The 20,063-nt window shown below is 36.3% G+C and overlaps 1 protein-coding gene across 1 annotated transcript in view; it reads right to left on the reverse strand.

Moving 5' to 3' along the window:
• Positions 1 to 20,063, reverse strand: part of SEMA3A (semaphorin 3A) — a 471,231-nt gene that overhangs the window by 42,218 nt on the left and 408,950 nt on the right. Inside the window, exons 9-12 of the mRNA XM_043588730.1 lie at positions 5,179 to 5,321; positions 3,240 to 3,354; positions 3,078 to 3,147; positions 1,173 to 1,317 (exon numbers count right to left, since the gene is read on the reverse strand). Of these exons, the coding sequence (XP_043444665.1) occupies positions 1,173 to 1,317; positions 3,078 to 3,147; positions 3,240 to 3,354; positions 5,179 to 5,321 (473 nt within the window). The remainder of the gene's footprint in view (positions 1 to 1,172; positions 1,318 to 3,077; positions 3,148 to 3,239; positions 3,355 to 5,178; positions 5,322 to 20,063) is intronic.

A 20,063-nucleotide genomic window follows, 5' to 3' on the forward strand; every position in this document is an offset into this window, starting at 1 on the left:
AACTGCACCAAAGCTGTCGAAGTGAAACCTAGAGGCAGGTCCTACTTAGAATACACTGGCCTTAACGAGCCATAGGGTTAGAAAACTCATCACCAACAAAGTAGAAGCAGTCTGCCATTAAGAGATGGAGTAAATATCTTGCGCTTTTTCATAAAACCCATTTTACTTCATATAATCAATATTTCGTCTTATTGGTTCATTCTTCTGGAAGCCTACACAGGTTTTGTATCCACAAGAACCACCGGCTAGAATTAATATTTATAAAATGCAAAATTTTCAATTTTCCCATAAAGAGCTTCATAAGAGAAAAGTAAGATTAAAATCCCCATATTGAATAAAATGTATAAAACATAACTTACTTGAATTTAACAGAATAAACCAAACTGAAGTAAAATTACAGCAATGGCTAAACTTCAAACCCAAGTTTTTGCATCCCGGGAAATTATTTCCTTAAAGATTCTTAGGATTAGAGCAGTTGCACTTGGGTGCAGGTATTGTACAACCTCTGCCATCACTGCTAACTTCACTCGCTTCCTACCATATATTTTTTTTCGCCCTACTTTAAATTGCAGATTCAAAGCTGGTTTTATTTTGAGTTCTCTCCAATTTTTTTTCAAGCCTGAATGTGCCCCAGGGTTGCTGGAGGGAAAAAGGAGCGGTCAGCGAGAGTAGACAGTGTCTGTTAAAATATCTAGGCCCTGTTCTATGAGATTTTCCTGCATATCTCCCTTACCTACTAGAGGGGTGTGTCCCATTCCCATGGGAAAATAGTATTGATTTAAAACTTTTCGTCCTCCTATTTAATGGGCAATCCTTGAAGCCTTCATTCTAGCTAGGGAGAACAAGTTCAGATGGATCCTAATTGTTTCAATTCTCTATGAAAGGCACTTTTGGAAAAGAAAACAAATAAGTCTACCCATTTAGTTTCTATTTCTCAAAAATTATGGTTATTAATAACTGGTAAGCACTGAGCTTAACCACTAATGTCTCTAAAGAACATGCTTTTAAATGCAGAATTCCACGATATCATAGAAAATCCCTGCTTTGTTTTGTTTATAGTCAAGGTACCTTTGTTTTACATTATCTATAGTTAACACCTGCTTGTAGCAGCTTTTTATAAACCTTCAGGAGAAACGTATTCATCTGGTATTTTAAAAACCTAGACCACTTACAGTTCCTGGTCGTGGGTAGGGGACTCTTCCTTGGTAAGGCACCCACTGATAGTTGGGACCATCCCTGTGAGCGTATGGACCAAGGAACACCCTTCTCACATCACTCATGCTATACATGCACACAGCTGACCCCTTGAAGATGTTACTAAAAAAGAGAGACAGGAAAAAAAAAGATTTTCATCTTCATACAGTGGAAAGACAACTGTTCTTAAGTTGTTCCAGGTTATTAATGTTATTAGATGTCAATTATCAAAACTTGAACATAAATTCAACCTCAAATAGTGCTTGTGATATTTTTTAGTCATGTGTATATATTTTGGCAATACACAAGAGAACATATTATGATTGCTCAAAATAGAAGCATAGCTGAAACCATCATTAATACTCATAGTATATATATTTATATCACATATACACAACATATGATATGAAGTACACACATTAATATACATAAACTTCAGTGGGAAAACATCTACGTGATCTTCTAAAAAGCAATATTTAATTTTGATATCAATAGAAATAAAAACATAAACTTTGGTACTATGTTAAGCCTCCATCATGAATACTGAAACCAGAGAACTTTTAAGCAAGCAAAAATGTTTAAGAAGTCATTTTAGGAGCTGAAACTGGTGCAGAAAATGAATAGTTAATGTCAAATGATATGTCACATTATATTATTTTTAACTCCCAAATGACCAAAAGCATTAGAGCAAGTAACTGAGTGTGATTTGTGTGAAGGCATTTAAAATAATCTCTTCCTAACTCAGAAAATTGTTTTAAGTTAGTAGCTGTTACATCCTACTCAAAGTGGAATATTATAGCAATTATCCCCATCATTTTGCTTGACAAAAATCAGGTACTTGAAATAAACTGGAAGTTTGCCATGAGCTGCCACAATTTTCCATTTTATTGTACTTATATAAATACGGCTTGAGAGATGAATTTATACAAAGATATAAAACAGTCATGCACACTTAAAATATGGAATGCTTATCTTTTAACCAATCTTTCACCATAGAAAATTACATATACAACATATCAAATGAAAAACATGTGTTTATAAGAGTCTATTACTGGAACCTGCTCCACATAGACAATGTCTGGTAGAATGCAAGCTTCGTGAGGGAAGAAAGAGGCTCAGTTGCTTTTCTGTAACATCAGTTGCATATTTCATGGTACCTAACACATAATAAGTCTCAGTAAATATTTACAGAATTTAATAATGGTATTTTCATAATAGAAGAAAAAGTAGTCTCCATCCTAATCTTACTGATTCGGAAACTCTGGAGGCGGGGCATGGTGGTTCACATGGACGCTCAGATGGATGTCTGAGAACCACTGCCCTAAGTAATGAGGAAGTCAGAAGAAATGGATTAATGTCTGTTTAATTTTAACAACTCCAGGTAATATAAATTTTATACCGAATGTGATAGTCAAGAGATAATTGCTGCTTGATTGACAGCAAGTGTCTTGGGAAGATGGGGAATGGAGGGTGAGGAGAAGAGGAAGGAGGACACAAAGAGGGGAGGGAGAGAATGAAGGAGGAAGAAGGAAAAGAGAAAGGAAAGAGTGTTGCCACTGTAGTTTTTATAGCACTACAAAGTCTGATCAAAGCTCAGATTTCAGCTTTTCAGAATATTCTACATTTCATTTAAATTTTAAGTCAGAGCTATACTGAGGCTATGATACATTTTTCATCATTCAATTTACAGTGATGACATTTCTGCTAAAATTTATTTTTAACTATTTACGTCATAACATCAGCCACCCAAGAATCTACAACAGCTCAAAGGTTAAGCCAAGCCAATGTTCTTTCAAAAATGTATTTTCCAAATTATGGATTCCTGAAAAGCACCTAAAGGACATGAAGTTTCTTTGATAGTAAGATAGTAAAAAGTTGTTTACCTGGACGTTGTAAACACTCCATAGACAATTGGATTTTTAGGATCTTTAGAACTCATAAGGAATACATCCTCTGTTTGAAAACAAAATTAGGAAAAGTTGCATTTTGGTGGTTATGACAAATTCTGAACAAATATTCTCTATCCAGTATCATGAGTTACTTACGCAATTCATCAAAATGAGTGTCAATGCCATTTGGACCTGGCACTGAGCAAATGAGTCGAGCTTTCAGGAATGTTGTCCACTTATTCACCAGACTTCTGTGACCCCCGAAGTCATTCTGAAAGGAGAGAACATTGATTTTAGGAAATGTGCATGTGAATGATAATTTCAAATATTTCTCTTGAAACAGAGAAACAATTTCCTCATTTTTCAAAATGCAAGTAATTATACCACAGATACAAGTAACTATGCTTTTTTTTTATTGTTGGTCAAATCTATTCACTCAAACTTCATTCACAGAATGACTTACAACATACAAAGAACACACTGGCACATAATAGGCACTTAATGAATATTTATTGAAGGAAGAATAAATGCACAGCTTATAACACATACTGAAAATAGATCCTAGAGAAAAGCAAACCAGCATCAAATATTTTATAAGCTTAAACAGTTGAAACAATTTCAATTTTATAAACAGTATACTGAAAAAAATATTTGCACCAGCCTTAATAAAGAAAAATCATTCTAGAGAAAACATTTTGAAAACGTACCTCCTCACTGAAAATGAAACTAAATTTTAACTTAAGCAATAAGTTCTGTTATGATCGTATGTATTTGCTGGTAATTTAGGCTCTTTTAAAATAATATTTAGGTGTATGTGTTTGAAGGAACATCCGTGTTCCTTCAAACACATAACAATGATTTATATTTTGTTGATATAATTCTACATGCTATAAAGATTTTTCTAAACCTGTAAGTAGTGCTTTTAAATATGATTTATATTTTTTGGAGAACAGATTCTCACATATTTCACATATTTTTGTATGTTTCCAGATTGTGAAAACCTTTAATTTTCCAGTAACTTAATATACTAGCAATAAATAATTACATCATGATTGAGGTAGAAAAGATGCTAACCAATCCCCCCAGGAGAGATTTTCAAAAATTTCATATCTTCTTTGAAAAAGACAATTCCATTGAAGATAATTACTGGATCTAGCTTTGTGATTTTTCTTGAGATGAAAGGTGCTTGAATACATAATAGCAGTTAGCTTGATTCATACTGCATATACACTGCACTATATACAGTGTAGTGGGAAAGAATGGTACTGTTATCATATCTTTACACTGATACTAATTAATCCACAAACATTTATTGGGTAATTTTTAATCTATGTATCTGACACTATAATGCAATATCATATCCAGTTTTGTGTTACACTGTAAATGAATTACCTCAAAGTTCAGATGCTCAAAACTATATGTATGTGTTCATATATATGTACATAGGATGTTATAATTAATTTATAAAATCAAGCTTTAATGATTTTCTCTTTTATATCAATAATTTAGCTATCCCAACAACAAATATCCATTCACTCTTACATATTTTAGGAAACTGTTGTGTGAAAATACAAAAAAAAATGTGTTCTCCCAGGTAACATGAAAAAAACTGTATTTCTTGGGGCACCTGGGTGGCTCAGTCAGTTAAGCATCTGACTTCTGCTCCAGTCATGATCTCTTGGTTCACGAGTTCAAGCCCTGTGTCAGGCTATGTGCTGACAGCTCAAAGCCTGGAGCCTGTTTGAGATTCTGTGTCTTCTTCTATCTTTCTGCCCCTCCCCCACTTGAGCTCTGTCTTTCTCTCTCTCTCAAAGATAAATATTTTAAAAAAATGTATTTCTTTAAAATTTCAAAGGAAGATCATTTAATGTAAACGTGAAATAATGTGTCACAATTTCTACCCGCATGTTTACCTACGAAGAGCTACCAATAAACAAGTATGTTTTCAAATCATTCTTTACCATTTAAATATTTATAATGATCAGTCAAGATTTTTAGCCATAGTTTTCATTATACTTGCATATAGGTGAAGAAGAAAAAGAAAACCGTCATTGGACAATAATATCCTCCTCAATTGTTTTTTTCTTTACCTCACCTTGCATATCTGACCTATTCTAGCATGAGTGGCTTTTCCGGTGTGTTCTCCATCAATCGCATTTTCGCGGAAGAAAAAATATACTTTGTCATCTTCAGGGTTGTCACTTTCTGGGATGAGGTGGGCACTAATGAACCTTGGATCTGAGAGACAAATTACAGCACATATATTAATTCACAGTTAGATAGATAATACCATTCATTACAGTCCACTTTCACTTTCTCCTCACTTGCACTTGATATATTTCAAGAACTAATCTTTCCTTAGTTCACAGTTTTCAGAATATGTGAACTGTTCTTTATGTATTTTAAAGTAAGTTACAAATCACCTTATACCTCAAAACAATTCTTTATTTTTCTCTCTTTTTTTTTTTTTTTTTTTTTTTTAATTTTTTTTTTTTTTTTTTCAACGTTTATTTATTTTTGGGACAGAGAGAGACAGAGCATGAACGGGGGAGGGGCAGAGAGAGAGGGAGACACAGAATCGGAAACAGGCTCCAGGCTCTGAGCCATCAGCCCAGAGCCTGACGCGGGGCTCGAACTCACGGACCGCGAGATCGTGACCTGGCTGAAGTCGGACGCTTAACCGACTGCGCCACCCAGGCGCCCCTATTTTTCTCTTTTTTTGGAAAGCTAGGAGTAGGTGCAGAAATCCTCAGTGTGACCACATAGTGCAAATGCATTACAGGATATTAAAATACTTTGCAAACTGGAAATGCTTTCAAATATTGCTTATTGCCATCATCACTATCATTCTTCCTTCCAAGCATAAGATAGTTTTAAGTCAAAGTACCAAATGGTCTGTTCTAGTTTCCAGCAAAGACTGGATGGGAGGGGAGAAATGAGATCCAGATTCAACAACAACAAAACAGCAAATCCTCTCATGTTCTTATCCATGTCAGTAAATAACAACATTATTTACTGGGTACTCAAGTCACCTCGGTATTCTGGAGCCACCCTTGAGTCATCTCTTTCTCTCCAGCCCACATTCTATCAGCACATCCATCACCTTTTCTTACCACATCCTCCACGACCGGCCTCTCCCAGATCACCATGACCAGCGATGAATTGCTAACAGTCTCCCTGTTTCTACCTTACCACCACCAGTTGTGTTCTGTTTCTCCACACTAGTCGGAGTGATCCTATGGCAGGTCACTTCCCTCTCTAACCCCTCATCCATCTTTCCAAATTATTCACAATAAAATATAAAATCTTTCCCGTGACCAGATACTATTTATGATCTGGTCCCTGCTACCTCACAAGCCTTTTCTTCTACCTACTCTCCTGACCTAACTTACTCCTAGCCCGCCATACCATCCCCATAGTAGCCCCTTCCTGGTTTTCAAACAAGTACTCTCATTCCTGCCTCAGATCTTCCTTTCTGTGTACTTTCTCACCTCATATATTATAATGAATGACTGGATTCTTACTTTTACTCAGGTCTTTGTTCAAATATTGCATTATCAGAAAGATCTTTGTTGACTACCCTATTTAAAGCACTTGAAATCCTTTTAGTTCTTAATTTTCATGTGTTATTTTTCTTCCTAACATTATTAAACACCTCTGATCTCTCAGTCTTTCTCTGTTTCTAATATTCATTTGTTTATTGTCTGTTTCTCTCCCCACCCCAAAGGAATATGAGTTCCCAGGACCTGGCATGTTTTGTTTGGTGCTGTGATCCTAAAGGTTAAAACACAGTTGACATTCAATGAGTATTTGTGCAAGAAGGGAAAGAGAGAAGAAAGAAAAAACAAAAAGAGAGAGAGACTGCCTAGATTATGCAGAATGTATATTAGCAATGATTAGAACCTCATTTAAAAAAAATAATTTTTGTAAATACCTGGGTTGACGCAGTTGTGACTCATACAGACATATAAAAGTATGTAGTAGCTTCATTGATTTTAAGATGTAATATACTAAGAAGCTGAGTTTATCTTACTGAAAGCATTTAGGACATTGCAGGTATTTAAATTCTCACAATAAGCTACCTTTACTCCCATGACATATCATGTTATCAAGTCAGCAATGAAATACGTGCACATAGATCAGTACCAAACCTGAGATATCAGGGAAGAGGTCAGAACCCTGAAACTAGCTTTATCCATGTTATTTAGTCCTAATCTTTATACCTGTGCATAATCACCATTATCATGTGTTCTATGCTTGTAACCTTCTTTTAACATTTGCTCTCAGACCATGCACAACTCAGGGCTACACTCCACTATCCTTCTCAGGCAAATTATACAGACTCTGTCAGTAATGTTAAAAGTGCAATTCATTACCTATTCATATTTCAAGTCCAGTGTGCCAGTGGAATAAGAGTAGGGAAATAACTTTTAAAAGTTGGACTCACTCAGTACCAGAGCTTTATAAGATACATAAAATAATACATTACTTTCCTATAATTGTTACAAAGCTGGTTTTTCTTCATCAATTTCTACCTGTTCATATACATAGATATGTTTGTATATTTCTGTTTGCGTCTCATGAGTATCAGTGAGCAGAATAAATAATGTGACATGGTAGGAATTGGTATGTTACAAATCAAACAATTACTATCCCAATGATGAATTCCTGGAACTGCAGTGTTCCTGGATATGCAGTGTTGTAAGCGTGTTTGTGTGTGCACACACAGTTATATATAGTTTCTGTGTACACACAAACCTACATGTCAATGTCAAACCTACATGTCAAACCTACATGTATGTTACAAATCAAACAATTACTATCCCAATGATGAATTCCTGGAATTGCAGATTCCTGGAAATGCAGTGTTGTAAGCGTGTTTGTGTGTGCACACACAGTTATAATATATATAGTTTGTGTGTGCACACAAACCTACATGTCTAAGAATTCAGTTCAGTCACTTGCAATTTTTGTGACTTTTTGGTAAGTCTCAGATCTCAGATGACTAATTTTCACACTGGGTTTATTTCAAATTGGATTCTATTCACCTTTTCCATCATAAATAGTTCATATAAAAACAAATATTTTCAACTTGAATAATGCATTGAAACAACTTAGCAAAATGTTAGTAAATGCATTATATTATTATCATTAAGACAGTGAAGGGAAGCCTCAATCACATACTAAATTTGGAGATCTCATTATAACCCAGCTACAGAATTAGAATAAAAAAAAACACACATTCTTTTGCTTTAAAACTAGAGCAATGGAGGAGAAGTTGGTCTAATATTACCTTCCCAATTAGAGTAATTGTTCACAGAAACACTTGCATAACTTAAAGAATTTCAGGTAATTAAATCTAGCTACTGTATTTGCTCACAAATACATGTAAGACATGACGTAGAAAACAAAATGAGTAATATTATGTCTCTTGTTCTCAGAAAGCTATAATTAGGCAAAAGTCACGTTAGAAGCACAAAAATGACAATAAAGCAAACAGTATTTTACATGTACAGATATTCTCTTAGCTTGGTGTTTGGGCATGACAGAAGGCTCTATCAAGCACGTGTTTCCCTCTCTAAAATATGTCAAGAAAATTATCATTTTATCAATGTGGACTCTAGTGGGAAATCATTCAAACAAGTTATCATGCACATTGTTGAAAGAGCCTTCGATCCTAGTCTCTCTTTCAATATCTGGTATTACAGCATGGAGGACTTTGTAGGTGAGTAACAGTCTGACACAGCTTCAGAAACAGACAAAAAATAAACTACGCATGGAAAAAAAAAGTACACATTTATTAAACTAAAAAGGAATATCAAAGAAAAACAATGTCAGTCAAATGTAACTTGTCTTTAAGACATTTAGGATACAATCAACTTGGAAAAACATTCTTTCCTATCTCAAAATAAAATAGGTCTCTAGTTAAACTCTTTCAAAAAATTAAAAGGAGTTCTACTTCTTCTACTATTTTAAATTTAGCAAATCTTGTCTGCGGTCAAAACCTTTTCTCACTATGCATTTTCTACTTCTTCAATCCTTCAAATGTTGCTTTCCCCTTCCTTACTACATTTGGTCCTCTTACTCCTCCTCTTCTTTTCTCAATCTATTCCTCTCTTCCCTGGTGAATTCTCCTCTTCTTCCAAACCAAACATTCTAATCAATCATTCTAATTGTCTGCCCTGCTACCCTACAACCTCTTGGCCTCCCGAACCTCCATTGCACCTGCCTTATATAATCCCAGAACTTTTTTTCCTATGCCCCTGTATCTAAGCAAGGATGATGAAAACTATATAATTTAGTAAATGGATGTGCTACTTGTTAACTCAGGCTATGTATCCTAAAAAAGAATCACTGTTGTTACAGATTTATTAACAGAAACTCTTTAAAATCATTCTGATTGTCTTCAAATCAACTAACGTAGCATCTCATTTTATTCTTCAAAGATGGAATTATTTGCTATACTGATACAACCAAAACCATTTAAAGAGAAGGTCCTCCTTTTTCTCCTCTCAATTTTTCTTTTCTTTCTGTGGAAAAATGATCTCTCTTTATTTGTAAGTCTAAAGCCTCTATTTGCTCTCAATCCAATAATCTACAAAATATTTCTCCAGTAAAAATCTCTATTCTTCATGCAATCACTCACCATCTATCTATATTTCATTCATCATATTTTTCCTAGACATGTACTCTGTGCTCTAGATGGTGGAAAACAAGGGGATGTTATGATGAAATGTATTCTGTCTGTGAGGGAATACCAACAATTAAACAGAACAATTACTACACCACACAAAAAAAGGACAAGAGTAAGAGTCTGGAAAAAAATGCAGTTGGAAATAGAAGAGAAAATTCAGTTTTCCTTAAAGAAATTAGGGAAAGCTTTTCTCAGAAGATATGACCTATAACTCAAGGCCTAAAGAATAACCAGGAATGTCCCAGGTGGAAGTAACACGTGCAAGTTAAGAGAAATGACAATACTATGCACTCGGAGAGTAGTCAATGAAGAGACGGGTGGTCAAAGATGATGACAAGAAAGTTAAGCAGAGGCCAGAATAAGAAGGAAGTGTTGTCCAGGAGCATATTGTCCTAATGGCGATGAGGGAAACCAATGAAGTATTTTAAACCTAGTAATGACATTATCAGATTACTACGTTAAGATCACTATGATTGCTACAGGAAAAAAAAAATTATAATGAGGCAAGAATGAAGGCAGGAAGACCACTCTAGAGGCTAGTGAGAAGGGTTGGTGATTTGGACCAGTATGATAGAGAAGGTGGCATATGCAAGGATTATGTGAAAACAGAACTGCTGGATTATGTTCACTGATGAGATGTTGAAGGTAGGGAGTAGTAAGAAAAATCATGGAAATACTAAGGAAATGTCTGATTTAAATATTGGTTGGATAGGAATCATTTACTGAAATAGGAACACTTGAGGAAAGATAGATATGGAAGTCGGGGGAGGAAGATAAGCTCAGTTTCCTGCAGCTTTACAGTGAGATGCCTGGGAATTTGTCCCACAGGTCAGGGAATACAGAAGCTCAGGAAAGAAATGGGGACTAGAGCTGAAGTTATTTGAGATTGACAGCAGGGTATAGAGTACGAAGAGAAAAGAAGACAGAATCTAATACAAGGAGAAAAGTGATGAAAAACAGGAAGAAATCCAGCAACTGGGGAGTTGCAAAAATGAAGAAAAGAAGTCAATTCTTCTTTGGGTTCTCAATCTTTCCCTTATAATGACTCCGTGTCAAATATTTATTTTTTAAATATTTATTTTTTATTTTTTTTTATTTTTAAATTTTTTTTTTCAACGTTTATTTATTTTTGGGACAGCGAGAGACAGAGCATGAACGGGGGAGGGGCAGAGAGAGAGGGAGACACAGAATCCGAAACAGGCTCCAGGCTCTGAGCCATCAGCCCAGAGCCTGACGCGGGGCTCGAACTCACGGACCGCGAGATCGTGACCTGGCTGAAGTCGGAGGCTTAACCGACTGCGCCACCCAGGTGCCCCTATTTTTAAAATATTTTTATTCTACCAAAGAAAACAAAAAGAATTCCATTTACACTCTATACTCTAGAATCCACTGTTTCTTGCACCCATTTAGCCATAGGACTTTTTGAAAGAGTGGGAGGGGACTCAGACTCAGACTCAGACTCCCTGCCCTATTTACCAGTTGCTTTCCAACTCCATTACTAGGTAGCTTTTGGTGTTTCACCTTTGAGAGTGTAATCAACAGAAACCATCAAATCTACACACAGATTTTGATGCTCACGCTTTTTCGGTTGTCTGCTTGTCTGCTGCCATTGGCACAATAAAATCTTCATGTCCTTCATATAATTTTCATTGTTTCTCTGGCATGTGCCTTCTGTGACTCTGAACCTGAATTGTTAAGTATAGAGCCTTCACTATTTCCTTTACCACTTTCTTTTCCTACATCTGTAAATATAGATGCTTCCTAAATTATTTTCTTTTTGAGCACCTTTTATTCCCCCCACTCCTATAAATGAAGGCATCTCCTAACATTTCTTCTACTATTTCAATATTCTAAATTTTGTTATATTTTTAGAATTTCTTTCTTTTGGAATTGATTCACTTTTAGACCCTCAGGTATCTCCAAACTACATCACCTTTATTTTCCTCCTAGATCCAACCTTGCATTTCAAACTTTGGGCTCAAATTTTCTACCTAAGTGTCTCATTGCAGTTTTAATTCATCATGACTAGCAAGGAACTCATCCACTTTTCTTTTAAAACTGCTTCTGCTCCTATCTTTCCGCTTTGGCTAATGCCAATATCCACACCTACGTATAAAATGGTATTTTACCTTAAACTGCTTCCATTTCCTGCAGGACTGCCATCATTTCACTTCTTTCCCTGTTTTCTAGTCTTAATGTTGCTTGTACAATTCATGTTTTGCTTGTTTTTTTTTTCTTTTTTACTTTAGAGTTATATTTTCAAGTCATCTAATTAGTCTTCTGTATATATATTATCTATTTCTTCCAAGCTATCCATACAGTGCTACGGAAAGAAGCACTAATGCATTTATACCATATAATTTCCAGACCAGATTTCAGGTGTCATAAGATATGATAAAGTAGCATAAACTAAGATTGGCATGCAGAAAGGACAGGAAGGCTGATGTTACTCTGAGCCAGTAACAACTCTAAAAGTAGATACTGCATTCGTCAACACATATAGTTGAGATGAGCTATAGTTTTGACTCAAAGCTCTCTAGCACTAGAGGAAAATGGGAAGTGTTGTCAGTTACACTATTTACAGTGTCCCTAATACCAAAAATAAATTAAGAGCAGTAAGTGTCGTCCACAAACTTTGACTTACATTTCCGGCAGAACTGACCACTGTTCCTCTTCTTTAATCCCTTAGTAAATCAAGAAAACACCCCATCTACTATCTTCAAACACATTTAGTTCACATAACACGAAAGAAAGTTTGCTTTTATCGCTTTTGTGACATTTAATCCTTTTCCTATTATCTTCATTTTCCTATTTGTTATGACAGGCATTTGTCCTGTATCTCTCCCTCTCTTGCCTTCAGCTTCTACATATAACAAAGTATTTCCCTAAGCATATTTTGAATCTGTCTCACTGCAACTACGCAAATGTAGACCCTTATCTCTTCTCTCTTGGCAGCCACATTCAATCTGTTTTCCCTGCCTCTGGCCTCACCTTTTCCAAACCATCTTGTACTGTCTATCGCCTTTTTAACACACAAACCATTCCCTGGCACCTAGTGCATATTTCTCAATTAGAATCCAGAAAACTCTACTTTTAATCACTTGTTTTCTTTTCCCTCTCTTCTGGTAAGCTGATTTCCCTATTTTTTCCCAATTATTTCTTCTGGGCTAAGCACAATTTCTGAAACAGAGCATGGTTCCTAAATGAGTGAATAGATTAATAAATGAATGAATTTCCTAAACTAAAATATGTAAGTTTGTGGGTTTCTTTTTTTTTTTTTTAGAATAAAGAGTCACATTTTCCTGCTTTTTGGCAGTTCATTAGAGTTATTGGGATGAACAGAACTCATCATAGCCCTAACAGTGTTTACGTTCCCAGTTAAAAAAATGCTTAGACATGCTCCTTTAAATTGCAACTATTTCTAAGAGTTATTACAAAATAATAGGTTCTCAAAATGTTCTCCTGAAATTTCATGAATATTATTTTAATATGGAAAACTTTTCTGCTTTTGATCACATCCTTTTGTGCTAGATAATTAATACAGTAAAATTAATGATCTGTTTATAATTTTTCAAAATTAGATTCTATCAATACGATTAAAATAACAGAAAACATGTCTCTCTACTTTATGAAGCTAAAAACAATGCATATGTTGGAGGTCAGAGATTACCACTGTCCTGAAAAACTACAAGCAATTCAATAACTTGCCTTGTCATCAGAAACTCCCCGTGGAAAACCTTTACCCAAATTCATTCATATTGACCTATTTTATTAGGTCTCCTGGAGAACCAAAGAAAGATCATGGTTTTCACAAAGGAAGGCTTTCTACTTCCAGTTACTACCATCAAATGAGAAGCAGAAATGAAAAACTGAAACCCACTAGTTACTTTTGCTCCTCCAACTTGTGTTCTGTAACCCATTAAAGTAGAGAATGTCTATTTCCAGTCTCCAGATATAAGTTCCTGATTTCAATGTGGCCAAGTCCATTGAACTAATAGACACACATATACAGATCTTTTACTAATGTCAACAGTTACAATGTCCCTAGATACCTTTCCACATTGCAATGTTCTCTACTCTGCAAAGTTCACAAAATCCCAACTGACCATGATCTAACAAAATCTTTGAGCTTGTACTATTGAAAATATTTCATACAATATGAAGCAGGAAATGGATGTGGATGTATACTAAAAGCTGAACATCAAAAGAAAGTGGCAAGATCCATTTAAGCAGGATCAAAGTGCGTTAGTCTTGCCAGCACAGAACTGCAATGTAAACACTATGAAAGGTAAATACACTTGGAAAGGATTCTCTCATCTGGATGGTTTAAATGGTATGCCTCTGGGAAAGAAACTTTGTCTTTACAGGTACTGTGGTACTTTTGCAATGCCCTGTGCACATGGTAGAAGCTGAACAAATAATCATATTTAATAATCTTGGGCCAATGCTATCATGTGAAGCATGGCATCTTTAGTCATGATAACAGCAATAAACACTGAGTAAATACACCTCTTTTCTTCCCCCCTTTATCTCCTTTACCACCCCCTTGACATTCTTCCACACCTCATCCCACAGATGGCATTTCTTGCAAAATTCACGTTTGGGCACCACCTGCCACTTGTAACAGTATCACTCTGTCGAAATATTTTTAGCAGCTGCAAATTAAACTGTCCTTCAGGTGCAATCTCACACTTAATGAAAATGACACCTTGGCACAGGACACCCAGCTGCCTTTATGATTCATTTGGCAGCCTGAGCTTATTTAAATAATGAACACATTTTGCCGGTCTCAGCATTAGGATCCATCTAAATCTCTAGTACAGAAACATTTTGACCAGCCTTTGGCTGGACCTATCCTCTCTACCAATAAGCTCTCAAGGAATGAGAACATACAACTAAAATTGTAGAAATACATGTTTTTTGAAAAGGAATTAAATTAACAGGATGATAAATTAAGATTCTGGGTTTTCTATAAATCTAAAAGTTATAACATATCGGCTTTTTAGGACATAAATTTTACGTAGTTCATTTGGACAGAGGACGGAATGAAAGACTACAAGCTTTCACACCATGAAACAGTCAGTCCTCTTGTAAAGCATGATAGAAAGTTCCAGAGCAGAACAGGAGCATAAACCACTGGAGGCAAACAACCCATATTACTGCTCTCTCTCTCTCTCTCTCTGAATCTACTGTGACACCATCTATGAGAGGAAAAGGAAGTCTTAAAAATTTATATATCTCACAAAATGTACATACACAGTCTTATTTTCTTCATGCTTGGAAGATAGTTCCACTGACATTCTGACTATTAATGAAGGAAAATCCTGGCTAATTACCAACATAAGAAGAAACAAAATCTCCCTTTACTGCACATATAAAAATTATTCTGTGATAGGGGTGAAAAAAGAAAACTGGGTAGATGCCTGACTTCTCCCACTCACTAGATTTGTAATTTCAAAATATTAATTAATGTCAACTAGCCTCAGTTTCCTTATCTGTTAAAAAGCACCAATCTCTGAGGTGCTACCGACATACCTACCTACATTAGCATATCATAGGCCTTGAAAACTGGTAGCTGTTATTGTTTTATAACACCATTTATAAAACTTTGTGAAATATCCTATAAAAATATATGTTTAAAAGGTAATGGTGGGGCGCCTGCGTGGCTCAGTCAGCCAAGCATCCAACTTCAGCTCAGGTCACGTTCAAGCCCCGCGTCGGGCTCTGTGCTGATGGCTCAGAGCCTGGAGTCTGCTTCGGATTCTGTGTCTCCTTCTCTCTGTCCCTCCCCTGCTTGTGCTCTGTCTCAAAAGTAAATAAACATTAAAAAAAATAAAAAATGAAAAGCTAATGGTAGCATAAACTTAGAGTGCTAATGAAAGCAAGTTCAATCAGAAGTCAGCTGATAAACAACCTATAAACCTGTTAAAGACCCCTGAGAAGAACAAAGACAAACTGGAAATTATGTAAACTTTAAAACCGTATTTTTACAATTTAAAAAATATTTCCAATGTCATAGCCTCAGGCTTCAAAATACTTACAAGCTAACTAGCAGGGCAATTGGTGATAGGGGAAAATCATCACCAGATGATAGCCAACACACCCGGGTGGCAGTCACAGTGACTGGTTTCTTCCCATCTCAGCTTTGCTGCAACATAAAGGGGAAAAACAGCCCCAAAGAATCAAAAGACTGTGAATGGGAACTTCCAGCACATTGGGAATGCAGGGAATGCGGCCTCAGGTCATCTCACATTCTTCGCTAACAACCTAAACAGAATGGATGTATCATTTTGGCCGTGGAAGAGAAAAACCTCTAGCTGCCAAGGAATAGGCCTGGAAAAACTTTGATGCTTAGCTGGCTGGGAAACTATGAACAACCCTGGGGAGAGTCTACCCCGAAGGTTCAAGAGGAGTCACGTGAAAATGGAGAGAAGGGCTGATGAGGAGGGAAGATGAGCGCGGGTGAGGGAAAATATGAATACTAATCACTGTGCCTTTTCTTGTGCTTTTAATGTATTATTCTGAGCCACACCCATCCCAGAAAGAAACCCTGACATTAAGACCCAGCAACTGCCCAAAGTGCATACTAGTAACTGGGAAAGCCAGGGCAGGAACAAGAACTGAGTTCTTCCTACTGCATCATGTGGCCACAAATATTTACACCTATGTATTTTGTAGTGTGTGTCTAGGTTGAATATGCCTATACACTACTTATTTTGTTTACTATTTTAATAAAGAGATCAGCATTTAACTGATCAAAACACACACACACACACACACACACACACACACACACACACACAGAAAACTCGTGGAAAAGCATCCTGTTCTTTACCACTGTAAAAGAAGGCTAGTTAAAACTAAATGGTCATAACCAAACAAACTACACAATTTTTTTTTAACTGAAACCAAATTAATGAAAAGGAAGTAGAATTTGGAATACTTAGACTTAGAAGAAACCCACAAGGGAACACAATCATCACTGTGGAGTGTGGTGCCTCTACTCTGTGTATCAATAACCAAGTTAATTACTTTACAGTTTCCCTTATTCAGTCCTGCAAAGAGAAAATATTTTTCCTTTCATCTTTTCAGCTTCATCTCCTGTGTTTACTATGGTGGCATTTCTTTGCTTTTTTTTTCTTTTTTTTCTTTTTAATTTTAGGGAGGAGGGAGGGAGGGAGAATGGGTAGAGGGGCAGAGGGAGAAAGAATCTTAAGCAGACTCCACGCTTAGTACAGAGACTGGCACGGGGCTTAATCCCACACTGATGGGATCATGACCCGAGCTGAAATCAAGAATCAGTCATTCAACCGACTGAGCCACCACGGCGCCCCATAAATTGGCATTTCTGATCAGTTCTATCCCCAATCCATTTTTGAGTATATATTTTCCCTTACTTCTTTTGTCCTAATTCAAGCTCTCTCATCTCTCCCCTAAAGTATTGCTCTGTCTTCTTAAAAGATCCTCCTGCTTCAAATCATTCTTCACAATCAACAGTTCAGCTGCTCAATTTTATTGATGGTTTTCCATTAGCTAAACAATTAAATTCAGAATCCTTTAAAAGGCATTCAAGGTCTTTGCTACCTATCCCCCATATATAATTCTAGGCTCCCCACCCCCATCCCAATGCATTTCCCCTTGTACCTTTCTCTCTCACTACTCTGGATTTCCAGAACTTACATTCTTTTTTTTTTTTTTTTTTTTTTTTTTTTTTTTTTTTTTTTTTACTTTTGAGAGAGAAAGAGAGAGAGAGAGCATAAGCAGGGGAGGGGCAGAAAGGGGGGAGGGCACCTGGGTGGCTCAGTCGATGCGTGTCTGACTTCAGCTCAGGCCATGATCCCATGGTTTGTGAGTTTGATCCCCACATTGGGCTCTGTGCTGACAGCTCAGAGCCTGGAGTCTACTTCGGAATCTCTGCCTCCTTTTCTCTCTTTGCCCCTCCCCCACTTGTGCTCTTTCTCTCTCTCTCTCTCAAAAATAAATCAATAAACTTAAAAAAAAAAAAAGGAAAAGACAGAGGGACAGAGAGAATCCCAAGCTGTCAGCACAGAGCCTGACATGGGGCTCAAACCCATGAACCTGGACATCACAACCTGAGCAAAAATCAAGAGTCAGACACTTAACCTACTGAGCCACCCAGGCACCCCAATCCAGAACTTTCATTATTAAATGACTTCACCTATGTGAGTTCTCTATGATGAATTATGCTAATTTTTCAAGACTTTTTTCAAATACCTTCTAAAGGTACTTTAATGTTTCAGGGGGATATTTGTCTTCTGGGTTTCCATAATTTTTTGTTTAAATTTCAGTTAGAGTAGTTACACCATCCCACCTGCTCTGGGTCACTCCTCAGAGTGATACACCATGTTTCTCCAATAAGTTCTTTTTAGACAGGATTTTGTCATTCATCTTCAAATCCCCTCATAGGGTAGTCTATTACACTTTAAGATAGTTGATAACTTGAATTCAACTGAACACTATTCTATTTCTATAACTGTTTTACAGTTTGTAAACTGCCTTCAAGTGGAAGATGGCTGTGAAACTGCAGAGCAGTCAAAGGGGTGTCACAGTATTCAACTTAGCTCTCCTACTTACTAACTATATGACTGTAAGCAAATTCTTTGGCATATCTGTGTCTCAAGTTCTCATCATAAGGAAAGAATACAGAGATGTTACAAAGACCAATGACCTCACAGAGTTAAGACACACATAGGTAGAACAAAATGCTATTGTGGACTATGAACTATCCTTATTGTTATCTCAAGGTTGGTTGCCTTTGCTTCACTGGTTAGCCATGTGCTGTTCCCCAGGAAGCATATCACTGAAGTCAACAAAGAACAAGTAGCTTTTTTAATATTTTTTAATGTTTGTTTATTTTTGACAGAGAGAGAGAGAGACACAGACAGACAGAGCACCAGCAGGGGAGGGGCAGAGAGAGAGGGAGACACAGAATCCGTAGCAGGCTCCAAGCTCTGAGCTGTGAGGACAGAGCCTGACGCGGGGCTCAATCCCACGAGCTGTGAGATCATGACCTGAAGTCAGACGCTCAACCGACTGAGCCACCCAGGTGTCCCAGAACAAGTAGCTTAAAAAAAAAAAAATGGAAGCTGCAGGGCAGAAACAAGGAGTAAATCAAGAGTTCCCTTTTTTCACATTATAGCCATAATGAAAGAGAAGATCAAAATGAGTCAAAAACTAAAAAGAGCAGCAGTAACATTCTTGTCTAAATTGACGTAAAGACATATGGTTTAAGAGATTCAAAAGGAAGCTTTACTCTCAATGCTGGGATTTGAAGAGCTACACTTGAAACTACACAAAGTTTGGTGTGCTATGGTATTTACAGGTATCAGTGTACTCTGTGTCACAAATCAGTTTATACCATGAAGTATACTCACCATCTCTGCAATAGTTAAATGATGACTGGTTTTAATTACATTAAGTATAAGTAAGGATAAATGGCTGTGTATAACCATTATGGGAACATTAAACATGATTTTGGCTGTCAAATGAAATAATATAAAAAGGTAAAAAAAATAAATATTCAAAAATATACCACTCAATGGTTATTGTCGCTTATCCTTTCCCATAATTTTTTTGGTTATCTTAATCGATTTGACTCCCCAAATCACAGATATTCTTTTGTGCCTGAGCAACATTTTTTTAGCTGACTTTTGATCAACCTTATATAGCATTGCATACTTAGCTCTTCAAAATAACTCACTCTCTCCAACATTTCCACATTTGGTCCTCCTAGAAACTAACCTTCCTCAATGCTACCTTATTTGTTAGAGTCACTCAACACAGAAGCTTGGGATCAGTCTTGACTTCTCCTACATTGACATTTATCAGTCATCAAATTTTATTTCCATCTCTCTTTCAAATTTCTTTAATATCTATCTTTATCCTTCATGTCTTCATTGACATCTTTAATTTATTTGCACCCTTTAAATAGTTTTTTTTTTGAGTTTCTTGTTATTAGTCTTTCTTTCCTATAATTGTTTCTTTCACATAATGCCAAGAATGCCTTCACCAATATTCAACTTGTTTACACCAATCCACTGGTTAACATCCTCATTTATACAGTTTTTGGTGGGAATGTAAAATGATCTGTAAAATGGCTACGTACCATTTAGCCATTTCATCGCATTCCTAGTTATTTAACTGAGAGAAATGAAAGCATATGTTCACAACAAAATTTGAACAAGAATGTTTACAGCAGCTGCATTAAGTCCAAGTGTCTACCACTAGGAAAACAAATAACACAATGTGGTACATCCATACAATTA

This window comes from Prionailurus bengalensis, chromosome A2 (genome assembly GCF_016509475.1).
Source record: "Prionailurus bengalensis isolate Pbe53 chromosome A2, Fcat_Pben_1.1_paternal_pri, whole genome shotgun sequence".
NCBI lineage: Eukaryota > Metazoa > Chordata > Mammalia > Carnivora > Felidae > Prionailurus > Prionailurus bengalensis.